A 13,832-nucleotide genomic window follows, 5' to 3' on the forward strand; every position below is an offset into this window, starting at 1 on the left:
AACGCCTTTCTGCAATAATCGCTGTGGGCTGGAGTTGGGCGGGAGTAATACCGTTGACTGACAACCCCTTCAACCAATGATCGTTTTCCCCCTTCAGCCAATGAGCAGTTCATTTTGACGAGCTCCAGACTATGTGACGCAACGGGACTTTTGGGACGGCCATGCCGAAAATAGGTTGCCTTATTGGGATACATGCGTGTCACTCCCCGCCCCTGCCGGTTCTCTAAATTTATATTTTTAAATAGGCTCTGTCATGATTAATTGACCACATATATGAAGTTAAACAACTAAATTCTATCCAAACGATATCTTATAAGTAAATTCCGTGCCTCAAAAAAGAAGTTTGAAAGCGTTATAAAACTGAAAGTAAGAAGTGAAGGCACTCGCACAAACAACAATGGCTGCCGTTCGTCTTTTGTCGGCGGATCTCAGGCTGCACTCGGGTTCATTCGGGCTCACTCGAACTCGCCACCTGATTGGCCAACTGTCGCTGTCAATCACAGAACAATGAGCGACGACGCTGATAGGCTCGTCGGCTCGGCGAGCAGAGCGATTATTGGAGAAAGGCGTTTCAGACCAGACTCCTTTCTGAAATCAAATGGATATGAGATTTCCGGAGGGAGGGTTTACCAGGCTACATCACCTCTCCAATGACCAAAACCCACTTTGTGATTACTCAGACCTGGTATGGCAGACCTGTGGGGAGTGTGCAGTGGTGTACAATGTGAAAAGATAGTTGAAATCGCAGGAGATGAAGTTAGCAGTTTATTTGTGTAAAGGGTCGTCGGCGTGGGTTGTGTTGAGGATGGAAGCCGTCGAACTGGTGCATCCTACCTATTTATAGGTAGGATGTGATGTCATGCTGTCGTGAGATTACGTCACACTGGCGTTCACTGTCAGTTTTGGTGTAGCTCCGAAGTGTAGGCTATACAAATGTATAGCATGGACCTGACAAACGTAAAATGCTGATCTACCACAGTATAGGCGAGATGTCAGCTATAATAGACAATGACATTAAATTGCATGTTTTTACCTCGATGAATAAGTAGGCTAATCCATGATCACACATGCCACGGTGCACTTTGATTCCACAGAGGTATAGTTTGTGCGTGCCCTTTCGGATCTCACTTTAACCTATATTGCGCTGCAGTAATCTGATCCCTGGTCAGTCAGTCTATCATAGCAACACTTGATTCTTGCAGCCCGAGACCCCCTTATTTCACGCCCACAGCCAGTTTACAAAGAACAACTATTTGTTGTGTATTAGCTTGTCTGACACCTAGTTGGTCGAGTTGACAGAGCAACTGCACGCCAGTAGCCTAACATAATGGTCATTGCGGCGAGAGGCGAGCATGCAGCCAATACACAACGACGATTGCGCAACACAATTAGAACGGTGGGGTGCAGGACCAGCGGTCGGGTAATAAAAAATAAAAAAAATAGACCAGTGGTCGGTGAGATCGACAAGTTGATTGCTAATGGGGGGACATTCGGGACCGTCTGAACGGCACCTATGCACATAGCTCTCAAAGTAGGCAATGGCCATAGATGCATATCATGCATGATTCACTGCTGATAGACTGTACATACATGTATACTTATATTTATTGATAGTGTACATTATGTTCCTTCATTCAGACCCAGTACAGATGACTCATTTTAGAATCTAAGTCTATTTTATTTTGTTATTCAGTACAACAGGTATTGCATAATACCCACATTATCTTTTCTAGGAAGTGTGGACATTGGTTCAGCATTGTGTTCATGTCATGTCCTACAGGACAATCTCCTGATCCATGTGAGTCAGACTGTGTCACTCTCTCTCTCTCTCTACAGCAGACGTGAAGACATCACACCTACAGGCAGGTAGTGGGGAGCAGACGTGATGACATCACAGCAACAGGCAGGTACTGGTAGCAGTCGGGCTTATAAACCTTTACCAGAAGACAGAAAAGCCAGTTTGACAGTCTCAGCCCAACCAGACAGGGTAGAACAGCAGCCTCGTTGGGACAACAGAAGATGATACTTTCACACAGGTGAGTGTTGTTCATGGTTGGTCAAACTACTGTTTACTTACATGATCGCTATTATAGAGCTGCTATCGACTAATTTTGTATAGTGATTATTCTATCGATTACTTTTTAGTGAAGCAATCGAATATTTGTGAAGCATATATATTTTGTAATAATCTGTTAGTTTTTTTTATATATGTGAATGAACTGACAAGATCGAACAAGTCGATCAATATGATTAACCACTTAAGCCCTACTTTTGTACATGTCATACAAAAATGTTGCATAACGCTGCAAAAATAGACAATCTATAATCTCACTATGATAAAACACACTGTGAGTGTGTGAGCTTGTATATTTGCTACATTTACGGCATTTGTTTTATAAAAAAAGAGAAATTTCAGTCCCCCCAAATCGATTAACCAATTAATATAACCAATAATTTGATTAACTGTACCCCAAGATTATTACGTGTTTTTGAGCAGTCAACTCATCCTGCTATAAAATGTGATTACTGGGACTGCTTTATTCTGCTGAAATTGACTCATTATATGAATCTGTACAGTAAGATCTTATGGAACCTTGTGGGTCCATTTGCGTCCATTTCCACACTCTCAGAGTTAAATTAACACTGAGGATGTGCTGTGCAAGAGTTCTATCTGAGGTGCATTCTGTTATGTTAAATAGCAGCAGTAAAAGTAAAAAGAATTTATAGATACTTGTTTTGCTTGCCTAGGCTTATGCCTGAGCAGTTTAATTGTAGCATAACACTGCGGAGACGTGTGTGCGCGCGCACGCACACGCACACACACACACACACACACACACACACACACACACACACACACACACACACACACACACACACACACACACACACACCAGACAGAGTATTATAGCAACACTGTCACTTGATATATAAAACTATTGATTGGTCTGTCTGACAATAAGAACAATGTGTCAACAACTAGTACTAGTTTAAAGGTCCTGTATAGTGTAAAGTTTTATGTTAAACTGTTTAAGTTCAAATGTTCTGATAGAACTGCTATATTTTGTTCAGTAACAGGGGTCTACCCTTCTCTCCAGGTCTTTATTAAACAGAAAATACAGTTTACGGTGGGAATTTCATCCAATCAGAAGATAATTTTATATTGTTTCACTTCTAATTTTGTCTGCTAATTTCTTTGTGTCGTCACTTCCAATTTCACTTGTTTATCCTGTCTCCCGTATGAGTTCTCTCTCCTGATTGGATAAAACCGGTATCTGACCAGAAAATGAATTTTCTCTTTAGTAAAGAACTAGAGAGAGACGGTGAGACCACTGTTACTGAACAAACATACTATAGCAATGATTACTATCAGAATGTAGAATCAATGTAGCACCTTTAAAGTACTTTCAACATTGCTGCTCATTTCATTTCACATACAGACCCTTATGAATAAATATGAATCTTGATTTCATTCACCTGTGTGATTCCCATAGCTGCATGTTCCTCCAAACACACCTGATTTTAATTACAGAGGCTGATTTTAATTACAGAGCTATTCCGTTTTGAATCTAATTCCAGATGCCGTCCAGACGGCGTAATACTCGTTTTAAACTTAATCAGCACACAAACAAACATGCTTCACACTGGACCTCTCTATAGGTGGGGGGGGGGGGCGGTATAGAGAGGCAGAGACTAGAGAGAGATCTCCATCCATTGCTTAAAGAAGCATAAATAGGATATATGGATAATCTGACTCTGATGATGAATTACAAGGAGGCGAGATAGTTGTACCTGAGGTAATGCCAGCTAGTGTCAATACTTCTATCTTTCATAAAATCGCTCAGGGAGTGATCCAAATGATATCATGCATAACTATACTGTAGTTGTCATTATAGTTGTGGTGTGGACGCTGCCATCCAATTGAGTTTTGAGACCTATTCAAAGTTTAAGTTATAGCTATCGTAGCTTAAACCTGTCAAATAAATTAGAAAAAGTACATTCACTTCTGAGATATTGTAGAATAGTAAAAAGTATCAAGAAATGGAAATACTCAAGTTAATTTAAAATACTTTGAAACTGTACTTACGTAAATGTACGTAGTTACTTTACACCACTGAAGGTCATTTTCCTCCCCCAGGGTCCTGCTCCGACGCTTTCTGCTGCTGAAGTTGGCGACAGTGCTGCTGCTTCCTCAGGGGGCAGTGCTGCCCCTGGTGGCGGGAGCGATATACAGTCTGCAGGCTCTGTCATGGCTCCGCTCGCCTCTCATCTCCACCAAACCCTCCAATGTCCTGCTGAGACAGCTGGCCCTCACCGACTCTCTGCTGCTGCTGTACGGGGCCCTCAGGCTGGGGGCCACAGTGTGCGCCTGGATGGACGTGGGCCCAGTGAAGACCACAGAGATGTCAGCATGTCAGAGTGTGTATGTGTTGTGTCAGTGGCTCCTAGATGCTCACCATCTGGCCTCATTGCTTCTGCTGGGGCTCCTGGGCTTGGAGGCCACCCTCGTATGTCACTGGCCCCTGCAGACCCGCGGGCTCCGGACGTCTCACTTTGCCCAGCTCGGCTGCGGACTGGTGTGGGCACTGGTCTTAATGGAGGTCCTGTTCTCGCAGGCCTCAGTGTTTGTCCAGGACACAGCAGGGCTTCAGGTGAATCCTCTAGCTCTGACGGAGCCACAACATGCTGCTCCGTCCCTGCCAACAACCTTCTCCGTTTACCTGCGGAAGGCGCTGTGGCTGACTGATTCCTGGCTCCACTATACTGTCCTCTGCAACAAGCCAAAGAGAGCAAAGAGTTGCTTCCATTAGAACCTCTGCATGTGAAAAAGGAATACACACAATGACTCGTTGGATATTTATTTTATTATTTATTTACTTTTGCCTGCTTCAGTTTCCAGTATTATTACAGGTCTGACTCTGAGCCCCTTCAGGAAACTATTTAATTATTATTATTATTGTTGTCCTTTTGGTATGGTTGTCTACGGCAGCCCATACAATGGATTGGTTGCTTTTTATGATACTTGCAATAAGACATTCTCATGTGCGACACGGTAAATAACAAACACATGACCTGATATTGACCCCTCTAGCTTTATTATCTGATTGGCAGTCAAGACAAACAACAGAAACCTTCCTGTATCTGTGTGATATATGTAGTTGTCCCTTTAGGAGACCATCAGTACTGTAGGTGGTGAGTCTATTAATTCCAATGGGAGAAGTGAACGCAAGCATAGACTGAGAGAACGAGCCCCATCCATGGTCTCAAAGGGCGGATCCAAACCCAGGCGCCCGGAGCAGTGCGGCGCCTCCTATTGCTTCACCAATCTATGTCCCCGCCTCCCCTCCCCTCCCCCCCCCCCCCCCCCCCGGTCTGTGCACGGAGCAGGCTGACGTCACCAAATTTAGAGCGACGCCCCTCTGCACTCTGGTTGGTTAGGAGTTAACAAGGTCCTAAGACCATCGTTCCTGCACCGTTCGCCCAGACTTTTTTTCTTTTGAAACAAAAAAAAAGGCTGGGTTTCCGAGGCTAACGCAAGCACAACTTCTCACCCTTTAGCCCCCATGGTCACTGAACACAATATTGGACCCAGCCCTCACAAGCCACACATCTTCTGAACATTCCGACACTAAAATGGTATTTAGGAGAACATTTATTATCGACCTATCTCTATCCTAGCAACGCACTCTCGCGAGATCTGGTAAGATATGTTTCTGTCCCCACAAGATGCTCTATGATATTCTTCATAACAGATCAACAGATATTAAATATTTTAATAAAGCACATGAAACCATTATGTAAAAGCTAAAAATTAAATAAAATGTTTATTCGCTTAATAAAATTATTATTGTTATCTTTATTCACTATAAGGCTTGGTTGATGCATTCTGATTACAACATGCGACGCACAACCAATGCTTTCATCCACATAACGTTCGTAGCCAGAGGCAACCACGGCTGGCTACTTAAGGGACCGTTTGTGTACCATTTCTTACCAGTACAGCACTGGTTCTCAATCTCAACGTCTGTTCCGGGGACCACTACGGCTCCAAAAACTGATCCTTACAGATCTGCAACTTTGAGAGTGTACAAATGGAACCAAGATGGATATGGGTCCAACTGGCAGAGTTAAATGAACACTGAAGATTTTATAGAGTAGATTGCGAAGTAGATTTTTAAAGATTGTATTAAATGGGAGTCCGTGGCCTAATGCATATCAAACTGGGGGTCCTTGAAATTAAAAAGGTTGAGAATCACTGCTATACAGAACCACAGGTACTAGTTGGATCAAAATGAGGCTAGAGTTCCAGGGTAGAACAGATGTAACAGTGGCTCTGCATCAGTGTGTGTGGTGATGACTGATGTATCCTGTGTGTCATCGATTAGTTCCATTCACAACAGCTGTGTCGTCACACCTACAGTAGCTCTGAGTACAATGACTTTGATTTAGGCTTTGACTGTAAAAAAGAATCTACCTCCCATCCCACTACATGCATGTTATCACTGTCGGGGGGAAACCTTGTATGTCCAAAGAAGAAATGGAAAAAATGACCAATGTTCCAATGGATCCATTTATTATCCATTGTTATTATTTAGTTGCAAGCTCTTGTTAATAATTAGTTGGTTTGATATTTATAAAATCCACAGACAGAAACTTTCACTTTCACCTAAAAAAAGAAAGACAAAAAAAAGTAATAATAATATATATTATATTAAAGGTAGGGTAAGTGATATTTTTTGGTTAAAACAAAAAGGATTTTGTTAAAAGGTTAAAAAACTATATTCTGATAGTAATCATTGCTATAGAGTGTTTTTGCGGTAACAGGAGTCTCCCTGTCTCTCCAGCTCTTTAATAAACAGAAAATACATTTTTCGGTAGGTGTCAAAATCTCAGCCAATCAGGAGAAAGTACCCATTTTTAAGCTTAATTTGTATAGTGTTCCAGTTCAAATTTTGTCAGCTCATTTCTTAGTGTCATCACTTCCAATTTCACTTGTTTAATCTGTATCCTGATTGATTTCTCTGTCCTGGTTGGAAAAAAATGGAAATTAAACGAAAATGTATTTTCTGTTTTATAAAGAGGTGGAGAGACATGGAGAGACTCCTAATACTGAACAAACACTCTATAGCAATGAGTACTATCAGAATATAGAGCTATTTAACACTTATTTTAACCAAAGCAAATCACTTACCCTACCTTTAATGTTACATTAGCAATACAATCTTAGTTTTGCCAATTATTAGTGGGCCCACTTGAAATCACGGCCCTCGGTTTGGGATTCGTTAATGCAGTAGCATAAGCAATGGTTCTGATAAAGCAATAACCACTAAAACCAAATGGTGATGATTATGAGGATGATGGCTCCTTCCTAAAAGCTTAACGTTGTTTCCATCAGCTCATTTGTCCAATAAAAAACATCATCAAACTGTAAAAACCACAAACTGGGCTGAACCACATTACGCACTGGTCCCCGAACTCATCAACACAAATAATGTTTCCTAATGGAAGGAAATGGTTCCAGTTTCACATAAAAAACATCATGAGAGACGTTGCATTCAGCTACACAGACAAGCTTGTGTACTGTACATGCTTTGTATCAGTTAAGTCAAAACAAGGGTAAAGTTGATCAGACACATTACTGTAGACTTGTAGAAAGTATTATCCCCATCTGTGGGATTAACCTTCGCTGTAGCTCGTCCTGAGCAGTGGTGGACAAAGCCCAGCACTTGAGTCAAGTATACACATTGATATAGATTCACCTAGTCATATTACTCAACTACAAGCAAACGTTGCTCAATCAAATTTGTACTTGAGTTTAAGTACTGGAGCACTTCCCCCAAGTTCATTAAGTATACCTGGTTCTCACCTTAGCAGCTCCCACCTGAACCAGTCCCTCCACCTCCTCCTACAAGACCACCCACCTGTCCTAGTCCCTCCTCCTCATGAAAGGACTGCCCAGTTATAAAAATGTAATGCTCTAGAGCAGTGGTTGTCAAACTGGGGTCTGGGGACCCCCAGGGGTCCTTGAGGGGGTTCCAGAGGGTCCACAGCAAAAACAAAATGCATCAAAATCAGTGTAACCAGTTGAAACCTATACATTGGCAATTTGAAAATAGCAGATCTAAAAGCTCACAGCGTGTCGCATTGCGACGCGTTGTGAGCTTGTAGATCTGCTATTTTCAAATCTTTGCCCCACGGTATTGCCCCCCCCCCCCCCCCCTATCTGTTTCTACACATGCTTTTTTCTTAGCCAAGCCCACACCTGTTGTGGCTTTGTCTGGCTTACTTGTTGTTAACTAGTTGTACGAACTCTTGTTTTATTGTTCTACTGTTTTATTGGATCTTGTTTAGTCCATACACTTTTTGTATAAGCTTGTGCTCATTTGATTTTGCTATTTTGTCTCATCTGTTTAAGAAAGTAGGTAGCTGATATATAGCACTTTTACCTTAGCGCTAGGTATACTCTTGGTTGCTGTTTTTTGCAGGAAATGCACTTAGGACTTCTGGTGATTAGTAGTTTCGTTCCCTACCTATGTTGAATGCACTTATTGTAAGTCGCTTTGGATAAAAGCGTCTGCAAAATTACTGACTGTAATGTAATGTATGATAATGAGCGGGAGGGTATGATTTTCTTACCACTTTCAGCAGTGCCAAAGAGGTCCTGGCTGGGGGTGAAGGCCTGCTGACTGTTCTCTGTAAAGTAAGTTTAGAAAATGTATTGTGTACAGCTGTATGGTTGTTGTATTTGTTAACAGTCATGACTAATATGTATATCTTACCACTTTCAGCAGTACCGAAGAGGTCCTGGCTGGGAGTGAAGGCCTGCTGACTGGTCTCTATTAAGTGAGGTTGAAACATTAATTAGGTACAGCTATGACAACTGAATGTCCCCCACAGTGTCAATGACAGTCGATCTATCTATCTTTCAGTAAGCACATGCTGACCTGCAGTTAATATTAGACAGCAGAAGTTAGAGGAGGTTTTCCTCCGCTCGGTGTGGATCCATGATCTGGCGACTGTATATGGACGACACCAAAAGCAGAAAGTTTACTCTTCATTGTTATTTGAAGTTTTGGTTTCATGTGGAGGAAGAACATTGACAGTACATTATTGGTGTTTATATGTGTACTACTTGCAAGCTTGCTGGGTAATGATACCATCACCAATACATGCTTAAACATTGAGGACATTTATTATTACATTTTTTTCTCCTTGACATTGCAGCAATGACAATAACTAAACAATTGCCTACACAACAGTGATTAGGAGGTTAGACGAGAATAGCACATTCAATCAATCAACACATCTGTGTAGCCACATTGTGTATGAAATATGGATGAAGTCTTTGGCACATATTGTATTTACTTACGTTCAATGCCTGTTTCTATGCTAACTGCACACCAGGCCGCCGATTCTTTATAGTTCATCTTATACTGGGGGTGACACTTGTCTTATATGATGGGGTGTTGGCTGACGCTCATTATGAGCGTCTCATCTAGGGGAAACTCTTCCTCTTCCAACTCTCTCTCTATGTTCTTCCATGATGATCTCTAATGTATGCTCTTCTATGCCTGCTCTCTCTCAGGCTTGACACTGATTTATTGAATACTTTATTAACAGTTTGCAAGATGCAAATAGTGCAGTGGTACGATTATACAATGATGCTAGCTTGTTTCCATTGTGGTCCTGCGTATTCAATTCATCAAGACATTTAAAGACATATAATATACAAATCAGTGCCAGACTTAACACAAAATCAATACTCGACAATTGTCACATTTTGCTTCCCATTCCCTCCAAGACTAGGGGTTTGGCTTTGTGAAAGAAGAAAAGTGAAAACGCGCCCAGTGGTGTGCACTCAGGACACATCTGTCCTATTGGTTAGTGACGGGTCATAGTCCAATGTTGAACCCGATGTGTCGGACTTCACGCAAGTGTACGTGCATCAGCTCCGTCACCTCAACGCATTGGGACGGTCTTTCTATTTTTTCCCCATATAATGGGAGTGGATGGAACTTCCGACCACCAAACACATATATGTAACCGGGCCTTAATTAGGAAGATATGCCATCCCACGCTTTGCCACTAGGTACAAAATAGTATACAAATGGTCTTAGTGGCCATGGTTGCCTGTCCAAGCCCCCATCCCCTTTTGTCCTCACCCCCTCACCCCATTCACTTCTCAATAAGACAAGTATTACTGTTGCTTTTCTATTATTGGTTTATGACATGTAACAGACGGACGGGGTGGCCCTCTGCACGCGTGGGTTCGAATCCCATCCTCGCCAGTTATCGTGGAACACTATAAAACACCCTAATGTGGGCATTATTGCTGGGATATTAAACACCAATTTCATTACATTAAAGTTAATGCTGAACTTCTTCCCAATTTTTGTCTCTGTATTGTTCCAATGATGCATTCGGGGCATGCATCGTACCCAATAGTGTGTCTGGGATCTGGGGGGAGGAAGGAGTCGGAGAGTTGTAGTTGAGCTGGAAGCCTTCCCTGGTGGTCTAGTGGTTAGGATTCGGCGCTCTCACCGCCGCGGCCCGGGTTCGATTCCCGGTCAGGGAACAGATGTTTTTTCTTCGGGCTTGGTCATTACACAGTCATTACTAAGTCATTACACAGCTAAGTAGCACAGCCACAAAAGCAGCATTGCTAAGCTACCATGCCGTTGTCCTAAAGAATCTAGTCATTTAAAGTTGAAAAACTTGTACTAAGCTAATGAAATAAAAAACGTTAAAGAGTCACAGAGTCTAGCAAAAAGCATTAAGTCCACAGCAATGAAAGGCCAAATGGGTTATATTACAAAGCAAAGTAAGTAGCACACAGGGCAGAAATGAAAAAAGTGAGGTCGTCATGACCAGCATGAAGAGGACGGAAAAGACGGCCACTTGACTCCTCATAATACACATACAGCTACAACCGACCGAGAATCAGCAGCAACACAGGGACGACAACACACACACAAGCCCATGCAGAGGCACAGTACTGATTTAGCTGTTCATTAACGATATAGTTATATAACAGGAATGAAGTTCAATATGAGCAGTGCCAGGTGCGGGGTGGCTTCAAAGAGTTTTTGTAACTCAGAGAGCTAGAGCAGGGGTTTTCAACTGATTTTGACCCAGGGAACCACCATCCTGACTAAGAGCAACCTGGGGACCACCACTATTGTGCGTGGTGGGTCCATCATAGACCCACGCCACTTTTTTCCCGATATCCGATATTCCGATATTGTCCAACTCCTAATTTCCGATACCAACCGATACCGATATATGCGGGCTTTTTCACCAAAAGTCAACTAATTGTCAGGAACATCACATATCTAATCAAATAAAATAGCTATAATATCAACATAATATCTGAAAAAATACAGTGATTGTGTTTGTTTTCAATGAAGTGAGTCCTGTGACTCAATGGTGAGTCCCACTAATCTTAGATTAGATGTTCGCCTATTTGACAGTGCAGAAGCATAATTGCTCAGATGCCTATAACATTAACGAGCGTCAACGAGTGTCAGCTGGACACAGACACACAAACATGCCCTCTGCAGTGCTCTAATTTGAAAGTGACTGGGGTCTGTCTCTTTTCTCAGCAAAAGCCCTTGAATATGATGGAATATGATTAAGGATTACTGTGATTATGGGAAGCTCACATTTCATATCACACACACCATACAGTCAGAACTCCTGAAACTTATTAAAAGCAACAAAAAAAAATATTCTGAATGCATGGCCAGGGACCACCTGCAATACCTCCGCGGACCACTGACCACCGGTTGAAAACCCCTGAGCTAGACTAGAGGGTACAAATACATGGACCACGGGTGCATTTGGTTCCATTTGTACCCTCTCGCCTTTGGAGTTAAATTAACACTGGTAAATTGGAACTGGAGGGGTCAGTGTACATTTTATCTGTTGTAGCCTATATATGTGCCAGCAAACACAATAAGCCCCCGAATCGGCATTTGAGTCGACAAACAATTTACGGATCGCGATGTGACATTACCAAGCGGGGAGGTCATGCTCACAGACAACCTGACCAGCTACCAACAGCGGCCGCCCGGGATGGAGAGAAACGCATGGCCGGTGGCCAAAGATAAAAATCGAGATTTTTAGAGCTGGATTAAGAAACTCTGACGGTATTATGCATTCATTTCATTGATAACATAGGCCTACAAATCAGCAGGAATCACTGCTGTGATTAAAAGTTCTAATACATATAATATACATATATGTATAAAGGCCAGCAATGAATGCTTTTACTTTAAGAAATTCTTTATTTCCACTTTGGAATTGCATTATAACTTAAAGGTACTGTAGGGTAAGTGATTTTCTTTCGTTAAAATAAGTGTTAAATATCTCTATATTCTGATAGTACTCATTGCTATAGTGTCTGTTCAGTAACAGGAGTCTCCATGTCTCTCCAGCTCTTTATAAAACAGAAAATGCATTTTCGTTTTAGTTTCAGTTTCATTTCCAATTTTATCCAATAAGGATAGAGAACTATACAGATTAAACAAGTGAAATTGGAAGTGATTACACTAAGAAATGAGCTGACAAAATGGGAACTGGAACACTATAAAAACTAGAAAATGTGCTCCTCGGAGCACAGGTCTCCGCCAGTAGTAAAAAGGGAAAGTAAAAGAAATAGTGTTGGGCATGTGCTGGCCTGCCCATTGACCATCAGGTCTAGAGAGTTCATGGGAGCCGTAGTGTGGCAGTTAGCAGGTCCTCCTGAGGTGTCACCAAGCCCACACAGGGCAAATGGAGGCGGGTTAACACAAAGTTAGTCTGGGAGGCATTGCCTCGGAGTTTGGACGGCGGGGGCGCGGCCACTGCGTTGTGATTCAAATCAACAGCCAATGAAGAAAAGAGGGCGGGATCCACATGCAGTGGGTGTAGCATCTAAATAGGATCGACGGGAAGCAATTTCCCCTTGAGAAATTTCGGCCGCCATTGTTGTGTACTGCTGTTTGCCTCTCGTCGGACTTTTTAGACGAGTTGCACAGCTCTCAGACCGGTAAGAGGCGTGTCCGCTCAGATTCAGAGCGTAAATAACATCCCGCCCACAAATCCCAGGGCTCTGGCCCAGAAGTTCCTCGCCGAGCCGGCGAAAACTTCTGGGAACTCAGATTAACACAAAGTAAAAAGGGAGTTTTCAAACTTCTTTTAATTTTTGTTGTCATCATCATCATCATCATCGTGTTTTGTTTTGCTTGCGTTTTCGTGATGCTCTTTTTAGAAGGAGTCCATGGCCTTGAACTCGCTGAGAGCCTGAACGGGGGAGATATGTTTCTTCTGGGAGCCTCGTCTGACACGTGTCTGACACTCCTCCGGTTCCTGATTAATCCTGTCTTACCTCACTTCGAAAGACATAAATAGGTCTCTATTTCATCATGCGTCTCGCTAGCCAATCAAAGCACACCCTTTCAACATATCGTCACGTGTCACGTGAAGCTTCACCAATGTTAGCTTGGTGGACACACGGAAGGACGAGAACGAAAACAATACAAACGCAAACGCTTAATTGTTTGTCTCCTGGCGGAGACAATTAAGCTGATAAATGGGTACTCTCTTCTGATTGGCTGAAATATTATCACCTACCAAAAAATGTATTTTCTGTTTATTAAAGAGCTGGAGAGACGGGGAGACTCCTGTTACTGAACAAGCACTCTATAGCAATGATTACTATCAGAATATAGTGCTTTAACCTTTTAACAAAATACTTTTGGTTTTAACCAAAAAATATCACTTACCCTACATTTAAGTGTGAGGTCGCCAAAGAATTTCCCCCATAAAATGGGGTCGTGGTATAAAAAAGT

At 42.3% G+C, this 13,832-nt stretch overlaps 1 protein-coding gene across 1 annotated transcript; it reads left to right on the top strand.

Annotated features, from left to right (window-relative positions):
- Positions 1–1,979: 1,979 nt before the first annotated feature.
- On the top strand, positions 1,980–4,811 carry LOC311065552 (uncharacterized protein; the record flags this gene model as incomplete). The annotated part of the gene is made up of 2 exons (XM_084085942.1): positions 1,980–2,036; positions 4,139–4,811. The coding sequence occupies exons 1-2, from the start codon at positions 2,020–2,022 to the stop codon at positions 4,809–4,811; spliced, it is 690 nt and encodes a 229-aa protein (XP_083942068.1). The 5' UTR covers positions 1,980–2,019.
- Between the last annotated feature and the right edge of the window lie 9,021 nt (positions 4,812–13,832).

Source organism: Gymnoscopelus microlampas (genome assembly GCF_963454915.1).
Source record: "Gymnoscopelus microlampas genome assembly, chromosome: 18".
NCBI classification, from domain to species: domain Eukaryota; kingdom Metazoa; phylum Chordata; class Actinopteri; order Myctophiformes; family Myctophidae; genus Gymnoscopelus; species Gymnoscopelus microlampas.